Source organism: Mobula hypostoma, chromosome 12, assembly GCF_963921235.1.
Source record: "Mobula hypostoma chromosome 12, sMobHyp1.1, whole genome shotgun sequence".
In the NCBI taxonomy this organism is placed as follows: Eukaryota; Metazoa; Chordata; class Chondrichthyes; order Myliobatiformes; family Myliobatidae; genus Mobula; species Mobula hypostoma.
The window spans coordinates 34,812,194-34,825,299 of record NC_086108.1 but is presented as its reverse complement, the minus strand read 5'-3'; the positions used below and the strand labels follow the sequence as shown (position 1 = coordinate 34,825,299).

The following is a 13,106-nucleotide window of genomic DNA, read 5'->3' as shown; positions in this document are numbered from 1 at the left end:
CTGCTATTTACATCAACTCCAATTACTCTTTTCTTCCCTCAGAGACAGTTAAATGCAATTAAAATGTGTTCTCAAAATTGAGAGCTGCACTGTCTGGGATATGGAACATTTAATGTCAGAGCATGGACGGGACTTTCTCCTAACATTCTCTCTCTGCCTTGATGTGGTGATAGGTACTTACATGCTGGATTTGTTGAAGCTGGCAGCCCTCTCTGCCCCACCAGAATCATTGATTCTCCAGTATTAGTCACTGGAGCCCAGATTTTCCAATTAGCGTTAATGTATAGCTAATTAGAAATTCAAGGGCAGGTACAGTTTGACCTCATTACTACAGCAAAGTCTTCATCTACTATCACACACACACACACACACACACACACACACACACACACACACACACACTCACTCAACACCACAATGATCAGATTAGATCCTTGGTGATCTTTGTCCTAATCAGACAGTTCTGGCAGATGACAGCACCTCCCATGCAGCCTTTGCAAAGGTACAGGGAAACTCATTTGCCTCTGAAGCTGTGGTAAACAACTCCTTTGCCCGGACTCCTAGGATAAATACAAGGGTAGCTATCAAGAGATATACATTATAACTAAGCATCAGCAGCTCTCAAGATATTGCAAATTAACTTGATTAGATGTGCTTGTCATCTTGTCAATGAGAAGAAGAAAATAGACCCCTAGGAAATGGCAGCAAAAGCATTTAAAAAGGGATTATCACCAGAACTGCTCTCCCAAGGGGAATGCGGTTTCTATGGATCCGGGAATCAACACAGCCAGTCCCCGCATGGGAAGTGCTGAGTGCCTGAGAAAGTGTTTTTAAGGTTACCTTTTTGATCTTATGAAGATCCGGTTCATTTCGTACTGCGTCCAAGTCAGTCACGCCCCGGCTGAAGTGGGCCTCTGTACCATCATGTAGAGGGTGATCGACAGCATCGATATCAGTCTCTTCTGAATCCTCCTTCTCTATGCCAGTCTGATGCAGAGCTGGTGCAGATACAAGGACAATGTAAAGGATTCATCACTGTTAGATAGAGTGACATTCAGAACAAAGGTAGAATTATAAGTTTGGTGGCATGTGACTATCCACCATGTAGAAATTAAGGAGATCTACTTTTTCCAACCTAGAAAATATCTCACTTGGCAGACTTGGTAATTATTTCAGGTGTCACTATTGGACAGCTAGAAAGGACTTTGGTATTTGCAAATGAGGGATGTGTATCTGGTTGAAGGATTATCGCCAATCTTTGATGTGGCTGTGGAATGTAGGAAACTAAAATTTTGCTGCTGTGAGTTCCAAATGGATGATGTTCTTTCTCAACCTGGAACAAAAATCAATGGCAAATCTCTGGATTGCTTGGATTTCCTATAGTGAACAAGACAACCACATCTAAAAGGGAGAATGGATCAGCTCATGATAAAACGGCAGAGCAGACTCGATGGGCCGAATAGCCGACTTCTGCACCTTTGTCTTATGGAAATTGGCTGCCTCGCGTGATAATAGCATGGAGAACATTTTTTCTTGACCTATGAACTCCTGTGGGAGTCCTGAGCTGAATGGCTCTCTGATGATATCCATCCCAGATTTTCCCTATGTTCTCCAGAGCTGAGATCAACAGAAGACATCAATAGCTTTCTATGTACTTTTACAAGAATCCTAAGCCTTCCTTGCAGCAATCCTTTTGATTGGGACTTCTGTGAACAAACAAAGGACTTTGGAGCTAGCTGAAGCCCCCAAGTGTGCTGTCAAATATAAGAAGTTAAAAATACCATTTTGAACTTTTGAAGCGCAATGCAGACAACTCAAGGGCTGTCATCAGCCCCTGCATCAATCCCTGTTACTTATTGCTACATACAGTATATTTTCTTTCAACATAGAAGGAAGCCATTTGGCTCACTGAGTCAATGTCAGCTCTCAAAGCAAGCCAATTAACTTGATCTCCCTCTCATCCTTGTAACCAATTCCACCACCCCCCAAGATTCTACTGCCCACCTATAGTTGTGACTAGTTACAGAAGAGAATTAATTTACCAACCAGCTCATTGTAAGGATATGGGAGAAAACCTGAACATCTGTAGGAAGCCTACACTTTTTAATGTTGCCCATGACTCTGGACATTGTAGAACCCATGGCTTCCATTTCCAAGCAATTTAAAAACATTAGTACTTTGGGAAATTGAAGCTGGAAGCATGCCTGGCTCTATCCCGCTGATTTGCTAAAGGGTTTTGAGGGCCATTAACTACAGCTACTCACCTGTGGGTCTGTTTTTCAAATTTCCCAATTGATGAAGCAACCCTGATCTCTGCTACTCCACCTCTCTGTTCCTCTAATGAGCAGAGCAACCCTATCAGATCTCCTACCCCAACAAGCAAAATGAATGGCCCTCCTCTACGTTAATGGCAGCCAACCCTACAAATCAATGGTGCCTTCTTCTTTCCATGTAGCATGACAATGGTCTGTGTGAACAGAGTAAGTGCATCACTATAATGTTATTCAGATGTTTGGTTTTAATAGTAATGGTTCAGTGTTCAGCACAGCAAATCAAATAGGATATTTACACTGGCTGGCACCCAACACTCAGTAAAGGACAGGTATTTGTTCAAATGAAGAGACAGATAAGCATCTGAAAAGGTAAGAAATGGAGCATTAATCACCTGCTGAGGTGTACAGATTGCACACAGCCATTTAACAGTCACTGCCCTTAACAGTGACTCTTAACTCCTGTGCACACAATCTCTTTTGATTCCAACTGGGTGAACTGTTGCATTAAATAGAATCTTGTAAAATATAAAGCTTAATACCCTTCACAAACATTAAAGTTGCTGGTGAACGCAGCAGGCCAGGCAGCATCTCTAGGAAGAGGTGCAGTCAACGTTTCAGGCCGAGACCCTTCGTCAGGACTCTTCCTAGAGATGCTGCCTGGCCTGCTGCGTTCACCAGCAGCTTTAATGTGTGTTGCTTGAATTTCCAGCATCTGCAGAATTCCTGTTGTTTACCCTTCACAAACATGTTTTTCTACTTGTGGCTGAGTCCAACGGCATGTCACATGACTAACTTACAAGCGCCAAGCTGGACGGCTTTCCTTGAACCCTGCTCCACGAGAAGCAGTATCAGGCCCATGGCATGAAGCCACTGTTGTACAGCGGTGCGCAAAGATGTCCAGGTCCTTTGTGGTGTCTTCAGATCATCTTAAGAGTTACAGAGTGAAATAGCCCTGAAGCAGGCCCTTTGACCCCGCCTTGTCCACGCCAACCAAGTTGTCCACTTGAGCTAGTCCCATTTCTGTAAGACCCATATTCCCCTAAACCTTTCCTATCCATGTATCTGTCTAAATGTGTACTGAACATTATAAATGTACCTGCCCGACCACTTCCTCTGCCAGTTCATTCCATATACACTCCAACCTCTATGTGAAGAAGCAACTGTTCCCTTTTAAAGCTTTCCCTTCTCATCCTAAACCTCTGCCCTCTAATTTTAGACTTCCTTTGGATTGAGGTTGTTTTGTCTGAGGTCTTTCCAGTGTGGCAGCCCTGCCTAATCACATCTACAGGGAGTGGGGAAATAGCGGAGAAGTGACCAGAAACGAGCAGCTCCCATAGTCTGCTCCAGACGGTTGTCCCTGTAAGGTAGCAGTGAAGTGGCTCCTGTTCCACAGACCTATTTGACTCTGTATTTGTGATAAATGATTAGATCACAGAAACCGGCCTCCAAACCATGAGCTCAGGCTACACTCCTCGCTGCTTCACTAAGCAGCCAGCATCATCAAAGGCCTCACACAAATTGGCTATTCTCTCTTCTCCCCTCTCCGGTCAGGTCGAAGATATAAAAATCTGAGAGCATGTAATTTAGTAAAGAATAATTAAAAGTCCTAGATGGGAACTATATGAAACTGAATGCCACAAATTTTAACAAATTATATGACCCAATAATAATCTAATGCTCAGTTAGAAATTAAGCATTCACCCAGAGTAAGCAAAACATTGCACCTAAGATTCAGCAAATGCCAGATGTATGCATTAGAGAGATAATTAGCAAACTTCAAAGAGCACCAATAAACAATAATATTTTGCTCCAGTGGATCTCTGCAAGAACTAATGAGGTAAATGGACACCCACACAATGGAGCGACAGCTTTTCCTTGGCACTGACTGCCGCCAATATGCATTCAGCAATGCCAAGCTGGGTATGACTGGAAACTTGGCAGCATAATCAATGATATAGGAAGCTAATTTTTTAAGGGTGCAATTGGTGAATCAGTAAGTTGTGCTACTGAGGTTTAGTCCATCAATCTAAGCAGCAGTGTTAGTTAAAATCGCTGAGCAAACATTGGTTTAGATATTTGGCTATCCTCTGCTTATCTTTTTTTTGTCTGCTTCACCTGGCATCTTTATGGTCAACTGTACTTCCAGGTATGATTGAATGATCACTGAGTGCAAGATGGTTTATGAGCTTAGCCAAGTAAGAAGGCAGAAGGGAAATATTACAGTTGAGAGTCTTGTCATTAAACATGAGCTCAATTAAATTTAAATGTTTGTGTAGGTCTTAAGCTTAATTTTTAGGTCAAACTAAGACACTTTATTCATTGAAAGTAGCACCACAATATTGTCGCAATCCAATAACAATTAATACAGTCAGGGCTTGGATGGTGGTGCGATAAATTGAGGGCGACGCAACAAAAGTATCACCTTTCACTCCAATAACCGGCAGTCCTGATTTTCAGCCTGCCCTAGTGGATTCTGGATTTAAACTTTGGATGTCTAAGGGTACTTTCCATCTAGGAGATTTGTTTGATGAAGGAACGATGACGTATTTTAGTTAAAGAGTACAGAAATTTAACATACCCAATGAGGATCTTTGTTGTTTCTGTCAGATAAGAGATTATATACAGAAAAAAACATCATTGTTAACTGATTTCGATAGTTCTGACATAGAAAAGAGGGTGTTTCGTTCTAAGGGTGAAGTCTCCATTAGTACTTTTTACGGCATCCTGAGGGAATGTTCTTGCGGAGAGGCTGAGCAGCTGGGAAGGGTCTGGGAAGGGTCTGGGAGTAGAAATTACAGCTGAAACATGGGAAGACATCTGTGATAATGCAAAGAAAATTTCAGTTTGTAATAGAACTAAAGCACTGCAACTCAAAATTCTGCACCGAGCCCATCTGACTCCAAACTGTCTCTCAGTTTAAGACGCGGGTTCCTCCAATGTGTTCTAAAAGTAAAGTAAATACTGGAACCTTCACCCACTGTTTTTGAACTTGTCCCAAGCTTCAGGCATACTGGAATGGTATTTTGGGTGAAATGGAAAAGATTCTGAAGATGGAGCTTGAAATGGACCCTGTGTCTTTTCTCTTAGGCTTACCCAACAGTGGTATTATTAATGAACATTAGAAAAAACTTTTTAACATCCTGACTTTTTGAGTGATGAAGAACATTTAACTTTGTTGGATATCTGATAAAGCCCCTGGACGTTTTGGTTGGCGTAAATTAATCATGGAATTCAATCCTTTGGACTTTTGACATGGATGGTACACTCAAAAACAAATAGTTTTCATAAAACATAGCAACCTTTTCAGCAGTATGTAGATGTAAATCTGTCTGCTATACAAATAAGGGCTTTTGTATAGGATATTGGGGTGATGTCTAGATTTTGATGGAAGTGTTTGATAGCTGAGGGGAAGAAATGTAAATATAAATATATCTGTAAATTCAAAGTTTTATTATGTTGAGCAAAAAATAATTGTTTTAAATAATTTAAAAAAAGTAGCGCTACATGCAGATTGGGCTGTAAAGTAAGCTTTTGGCATATTGGTCTTCATAAATCAAAGGAGATGGGATGGTACGTTGAAGTTTATAAGACAATGGTGAGGCCTAATTTGGAGTATTGAGTGCAGTTTTTGTCACCTATCTACAGGAAAGATATAAATAAGGTTGAAAGAGTACAGCAAAAATTTACAATGATGTTGCTGGGACTGGAGGACCTGGGCAATAAGGAAAGTTTGAACAGGTTAGGACTTTATTCCTTGAAACATAGAAGATTGAGGGGAGATTTGATAGAAGTAAACAAAATTATGAGAGGTATAGATAGGGTAAGTGCAAGCAGGATTTTTCCACTTAGGTTGGGTGGGACTACAACTAGAAGTCATGGGTTAAAGATGAAAGGTGAAAAGATTACTTTATACTTTATTGTCGCCAAACAATTGGTACTAGAATGTACAATCATCATAGCGATATTTGATTCTGTGCTTCCCACTCCCTAGATTACAAATATTAAATGTTAAAAATAGTAAAAATTAGTAAATATTAAAAAATTAACTTATAAATCATAAATAAAAATAGAAAAATGGAAAGCAAGGTAGTGCAAAAAAAAACCGAGAGGCAGGTCCGGATATTTGGAGGGTACGGCCCAGATCCGGGTCAGGACCCGTTCAGCAGTCTTATCACAGTTGGAAAGAAGCTGTTCCCAAATCTGGCCGTACGAGCCTTCAAGCTCCTGAGCCTTCTCCCGGAGGGAAGAGGGACGAAAAGTGTGTTGGCTGCGACAGCGTGTGGTGTAAAGTGAGTCCACGGACGGAAGATTGGTTTGTGTGATGTGCTGGGCTGTGTTCACGACCTTCTGTAGCTTCTTTCGGTCTTGGACAGGACAACTTCCATTCCAGGTTGTGATGCACCCAAGAAGAATGCTTTCTACGGTGCATCTATAAAAATTAGTGAGAGTTTTAGGGGACAGGCCAAATTTCTTTAGTTTTCTCAGGAAGTAAAGGCACTGGTGGGCCTTCTTGGCAATGAACTCTGCTTGGTTGGACCAAGTCCGGTCATTTGTGATATTGACCCCGAGGAACTTAAAGCTTTTGACCTGTTCCACTTGTGCAACAAAGATGTAAATTGGGTCGTGCGGTCCGCTACTCCTTCTGAAGTCAACAACCAATTCCTTCGTCTTGCTAACGTTGAGGGATAGGTTATTGTCTTCGCACCATGCCACCAGGTTCTTAATTTCCTCTCTGTACTCAAACTCATCATTACCTGAGATACAGCCTACAATTGTTGTGTCATCAGCAAACTTATATATTGAGTTTGATGGAAACTTTGCTACACACCGCTGTCAGCTTAAGGGGAACATGAGGGGAAACTTCTTCACTTATAGGGTCACGAGAAATTGGAATGAGCTACCAGCGCAAGTGGTGTATTGCAAGCTCGATTTCAATGTTTAAGAGAACTTTGGACAGGCACATGGATGGTAGGGGTATGGAGGGCTATGGTCCTGGCACAGGTCGATGGAAGTAGATAGTTTGAATGGTTTGGCACAGACTAGAAGGACTGAAGGGCCTGTGTCTGTGCTGTACTTTTCTATGACTCAATGACTTAATTGCAAAACTAGAACCTGTGCATTTAACAGAGAAAAGTTCCACAAAACTGTTAGGATGTAGCCACCAATTTTGTCAGAAGAAACAATACTTAATGGAAACTCCTGGAGGGGTAAGCAGTGACGGACTTGACTGCTGATGGTAGGGCAGAAAAGGAAGTCTATGGAGCTGAGTTCGAAGGAATTGAGAGGGATTGGGAGGGAGAAAACTACGGAAGTGAAGAGAAGGAAATGTGTGACCAACGGAGGGAGTAAAGGCAAAAGGTTTCAGGAATGGAAGAGCCATGCAAGTCAAGGAGAAAAGGGGTTGTTGTGGAATAGAGAGATGGCATAATACAGGATTAGAGACTAGCCAAGAGAGCTGCAATATTGGGTTAGATTTTAAGTTGATAGGGGGGTTGTTCGCTGCAGATGATATGTAGCAAAACTAGGAAAACCCAAAAGTCATGTTATAAACTTAACTGCAGGATTTCTTTAACTGAGTTTCCCATACATCGGGTTGATCCATTGGCAAACAGCCTTCATAAGGGTGAAGTCTACCAGAATACCACAGCCTACAAGAGTGGGAGTATCGGTACAGGTGTCTTTTAATAATCATTCATTATCAATGTTAACTACCCTCGAGAGCTTGGTGAACATCTTGAAAAACAGCAGTTCTTTTGTAACTAAACTGTACAATCCTCCTTGGTAGGGTACTGCATGATTTAGACCCATAGCCGATGAAGGTAGCACAATATACTTCCAAATCAGAACGGAGACCAACTTGGATGAAACAAAAACAAGAGACTCTGCTGAGGCTGGAAATTCAGAGCAACATACATACAGAGTGCTGGAGAAACAGTTGACGTTTTGGGCCGAATCCCTTCTGCAGGGCTGAAAAGGAAGGGGCATTATGCCAGGATTAAAAAGGTAGGGACAGGGGAAAGAGGACATGCTAGAAGGTGATAGGTGAAGCCAGGTGGGTGGGAAAGATGAAGGGCTGGAGAAGAACGAATCTGATAGGAGAGAAGAGTGGACAATGGAAGAAAGGGAAGAAGGACAGGTACCGGGGGAGGTAATAAACAGGTGAGGAGAAGAAGCAAGAGTCCTGAGTGGGGAATTGAAGAAGGAGGAAGGCGGAGGGGGCAAAATGTTACTGGAAGGAGAATTCATGCCATCAGGTTGGAGCCCACCGAGATGGAATATGAGGTGTTGCTCCTCCACCCTGAGGATGGCTTCATCTTGGCAAAAGAGGAGGCCATGGACTGACTTGTTGGAATGGGAATGGGGATAGGAATTAAAATGGCTGGCCAGGAAATTCCATTTTTGATGGATAGAGTGGAGGTACTCAACAAAGCGGTTCCCCAAGTTATGCTGGGTTCTCACCAGTGTACAGGAGGTTGCATCAGGAACACTGAATGCAATAGGCGACTCCAACAGATTTGCAGGTGAAGTGTTGCCTCACTGTAAAGACTGCTTGTGGCCCGTAATGGAGGTGAATAGACAGATATAGCATTTCAATCACTTGCAAGGATAAGTGTCAGGAAGGAGATTAGTGGGGAGGGGAGAATGGATAAGGGAATCACAGCGGGAGTGATCTCTATGTAAAGCAGAGAATGAGGTGGAGATAAAGATGTGTTTGGTGGTGGGATCTTGTTGAAGGTGGTGAATGTTGTGGAGAATGATATGTTGTTTACAGAGCCTCATGGGGTGGCAGGTGAGGATAGGAGGAATTCTATCTCTGTTAAGGCTCAGGAAGATGGGGTGAGCGTTGATCTTCAGGAAATGGAGGAGATGTGGTTGAGGGCTGTATCAATGGTGGAGGAAAGAAAATCTCATTCTTTGAAGAAGAAGGATATCTTTGTTGTCCTGGAAAGGAAAGCCCCATCCTGGGAACAGATGCAGTGGAGTCAAAGGAACTGAAAAAAATGAATATAATTTTTACAGAAGACAGGGTGAGAAGAGGTATAGTCAAGATAACTGTGGGAATTGGTCGGTTTATAAAAGTTGACGGCCAATAATTTGTCTCCAGGGATGGAGACAGAGAGATCGAGAAAGGGTCCATGGAGGAATCATAGAGGTGATGGCATTCCGATCCATCTGATGTCCTGAGCTTCCTTCTTAGTGGAGACTGCAGGTTTGGGAAGAGCTGTTGAGGAGCCTCAGTGAGTAACTGCATTCCAGATCAGATGCAAGGAAGAACCGATGTCTTCTTTTCTGCAAGATCATGACTCTGGAGGAATCACTGCTGCTCTTCCATGACTATGGGCAATGCTGACAAAGTACTTAACTCATGGGCTGCCAGGTTTCTTGAGGCACACGAACTACCTGCTCCGCATCCAGCTTCCATTTAAACTGGAAATGGATGGAACTATTGGCTTGTGCTGCAGGTTTGACCTCTGACACAACCCAAAACCACTTGACGTCAGATCCTGGCAGAACATATAAAGTAAATAGCAGGGACATTACGTGTGTTGATGTGCAAGTTCATAGTTTCCTAAAGCTTGCAACTTGGATGGACAGTGTAAAAGGCATTTGGTATCCCTGCCGGGGCTTTGAGTCCAAAGGTTTGTACGTCACATTGCAGCTGTAAAATCATTGGTTAGGCCACACTTTGTGGTTATTGTGGACCGTTCTGGTCACCATACTACAGGAAGGATCAGACAACAAATGTGAGAGTGCAGAAGAGATTCAATAGGATGTTGCCTGGCATAGGGGACTGTAGTTACAAGGAGGCTGGGTTTATTCTTATGGAGTGTATGAGGCATACAGAGGTGTTTATGACTATGAAGCGTATAGACAGAATAGTGAGAGTCCTTTTCTCAGGGTATGGGAACTGGAGGTCATAGGCTGAAGGTGAGAGGGAGAAATTTAAACAAGAATGGGCGGGGGGGCAAGATTTTCATACAAACAGCGATTGCTGTATGGAACAAGCTGTGGGGGTTGGTTGCAGCAGATACAATTTCAATGTTTAAAAACATATTTAACCAGGTACTCAGATAATAAGGATGTAGAGGGTTAGAACACAGAGTTAGTATAGTACAGGCACAAGCTCTGCCGTCCACAATGTTGTGCTCAACTAACTAGATCAGTAATCAAAAGCCCAAATAAACTAATCTCTTTTACCTAGATCCCTCCATTCCCTACACATTCACATGCCTCTCTAAAAGTCTCTTGAACACCTGTCCTGTATTTGCCTTCATTACCACCACAGGCATTGCCACCCTCCGTGTAAGGTACTTGCCCACACATCTCCTTTAACCTACCCCTCTCACTTTAAATGCATGTCCCCTGGTATCAGACATTACAACCCAGGGAAAAATATACTGCCAGTCGAAGGTATCTATGCTTCTCATATTTCTATAAATCTGTCAAATCTCTTCTCAGCCACTGCTGGTCCAAGGAAAATGACCCATTTTTTTCCAAATTCTTCTTGTACATGTCCTCTAATGCAGACAGCATCCTGTTAAGCCTCTCCTGCACCCTCTCCAAAGCATCAACATCCTTCCTATACTGGGCAACTAGAACTGAATGCAGTATTCCAGGTGCGGCCGAAATAGAGTTTTTTAATGCTGCGACATAACTTCCCGACTCTGAACTCAATTCATTGACAAATGAAGACAGATTCGTTCAATGCTTTTTTTACTTTCCTATCAACCTACGTAGCCTCTTTCAGAGAGTTATGAACCTGGACCCCAAGATCCCTGTTTATCAACACTGTTAAGGGTCATACCATTAACAGTGTACTGTCTCCTTACTTCTCATTATTTTTTATCTTCCATGATGCAATACCTCACATTTGGCCAGCTGGAACTCTGTCTGCCATTTCTCTGCCCATATCTGCAAATGATCTACATTTCAAATAAACCCAATGCAGGCATGTGGTATTAGTGTATATAGGCAGCACATCTGGCATGGACAGGTGGGCTGAAAGAGCTTCTTTCTGTGCTGTGTGCTGTATGACTTTAAGACTCTAATTTTGGGGAGATAAGATTCAACCCAGAGTCTGTGAAACACGAAGGCAAGATCAAGGGTTTCAGCAATGTGGGTGTGAAATTGCAGTCTGGTGTCATCAGGCCAATCATAGGCAGTATTTTGCAAGGATCTCAGGTGAGGTTGGAAGCTGCTCAAGGTTATAATGGTTGCAAACAGCCTAAAACAATGGTCAAGGGGAGCACGGATTCAGTGGTGACTCAGACTGAAGATTTCAGCTCTCCTCCTCTCTGTGGCGTTTATAAATTTAGGGAAGTTCAAAGAAGTTTAGGAATTAAAATTTAAAAAGAATCATGATCAGCTCAATAAGTTTCAGGCCTTAGGTACATTTATTTTAAAAACCACTGGGTTTTATGTGTTACACACATCAAAGTTGCTGGTGAACGCAGCAGGCCAAGCAGCATCTGTAGGAAGAGGTACAGTTGACGTTTCAGGCCGAGACCCTTCGTCAGGACTAACTGAAGGAAGAGTGAGTAAGGGATTTGAAAGTTGGAGGGGGAGGGGGAGATCCAAAATGATAGGAGAAGACAGGAGGGGGAGGGATGGAGCCAAGAGCTGGACAGGTGATTGGCAAAAGGGGATACGAGAGGATCATGGGACAGGAGGTCCGGGAAGAAAGACAAGGGGGGGGGTACCCAGAGGATGGGCAAGAGGTATATTCAGAGGGACAGAGGGAGAAAAAGGAGAGTGAGAGAAAGAATGTGTGCATAAAAATGAGTAACAGATGGGGTACGGTACTGCGTCCGGTGCTCCCGATGTGGCCTTTTATATATTGGCGAGACCCGATGCAGACTGGGAGACCGCTTTGCTGAACATCTACGCTCTGTCCGCCAGAGAAAGCAGGATCTCCCAGTGGCCACACATTTTAATTCCACATCCCATTCCCATTCTGACATGTCTATCCACAGCCTCCTCTACTGTAAAGATGAAGCCACACTCAGGTTGGAGGAACAACACCTTATATTCCATCTGGGTAGCCTCCAACCTGATGGCATGAACATCGACTTCTCTAACTTCCGCTCAGGCCCCACCTCCCCCTCGTACCCCATCTGTTACTCATTTTTATGCACACATTCTTTCTCTCACTCTCCTTTTTCTCCCTCTGTCCCTCTGAATATACCTCTTGCCCATCCTCTGGGTCCCCCCCCACTTGTCTTTCTTCCCGGACCTCCTGTCCCATGATCCTCTCGTATCCCCTTTTGCCAATCACCTGTCCAGCTCTTGGCTCTATCCCTCCCCCTCCTGTCTTCTCTTATCATTTTGGATCTCCCCCTCCTCCTCCAACTTTCAAATCCCTTACTCACTCTTCCTTCAGTTAGTCCTGACGAAGGGTCTCGGCCTGAAACGTCGACTGCACCTCTTCCTACAGATGCTGCTTGGCCTGCTGCGTTCACCAGCAACTTTGATGTGTGTTGCTTGAATTTCCAGCATCTGCAGAATTCCTGTTGTTTGGGTTTTATGTGTTTATAATATATCACATTTGCTAATTCCTTCCTGCTGTGTATGGAAGCAGACTGCCAACCTTTCCCACACTGGACAGATACCACAGAATTTTACCCCTTGAATGGAGCATACAGTAAATAAAACATACCTGAAACACTGGTGGCTTCTACACTCTCTTCACATTCTTGGTCTTCCTCTCGGCGTACATTCTGCTCGGTGTGCAGGAGGCTCAGCTTGTGGCACACTTCAAAAGCCTGTCCTATAGTCCGCACAATCCTCATTGCTTGACTCTGGTGCAGGGAGTGAGAAAAAGAAAAGACTGTG

General features: G+C 43.3%; 1 protein-coding gene and 1 long non-coding RNA gene across 5 annotated transcripts in view; one reads left to right on the top strand and one right to left on the bottom strand.

Moving 5' to 3' along the window:
• nos1apa (nitric oxide synthase 1 (neuronal) adaptor protein a) overlaps positions 1–13,106 on the bottom strand; it is a 477,337-nt gene that overhangs the window by 109,714 nt on the left and 354,517 nt on the right. For all 4 annotated transcript variants that reach the window (XM_063063836.1, XM_063063834.1, XM_063063833.1 and 1 more), the window contains 2 exons: positions 12,931–13,072; positions 841–998 (listed from right to left, as the gene is read on the bottom strand). In XM_063063836.1, coding sequence (XP_062919906.1) covers positions 841–998; positions 12,931–13,072 — 300 coding nt within the window. The remainder of the gene's footprint in view (positions 1–840; positions 999–12,930; positions 13,073–13,106) is intronic.
• Positions 1–13,106, top strand: part of LOC134354696 (uncharacterized) — a 69,144-nt gene that overhangs the window by 44,019 nt on the left and 12,019 nt on the right. The gene's annotated exons all lie outside the window — the stretch shown is intronic.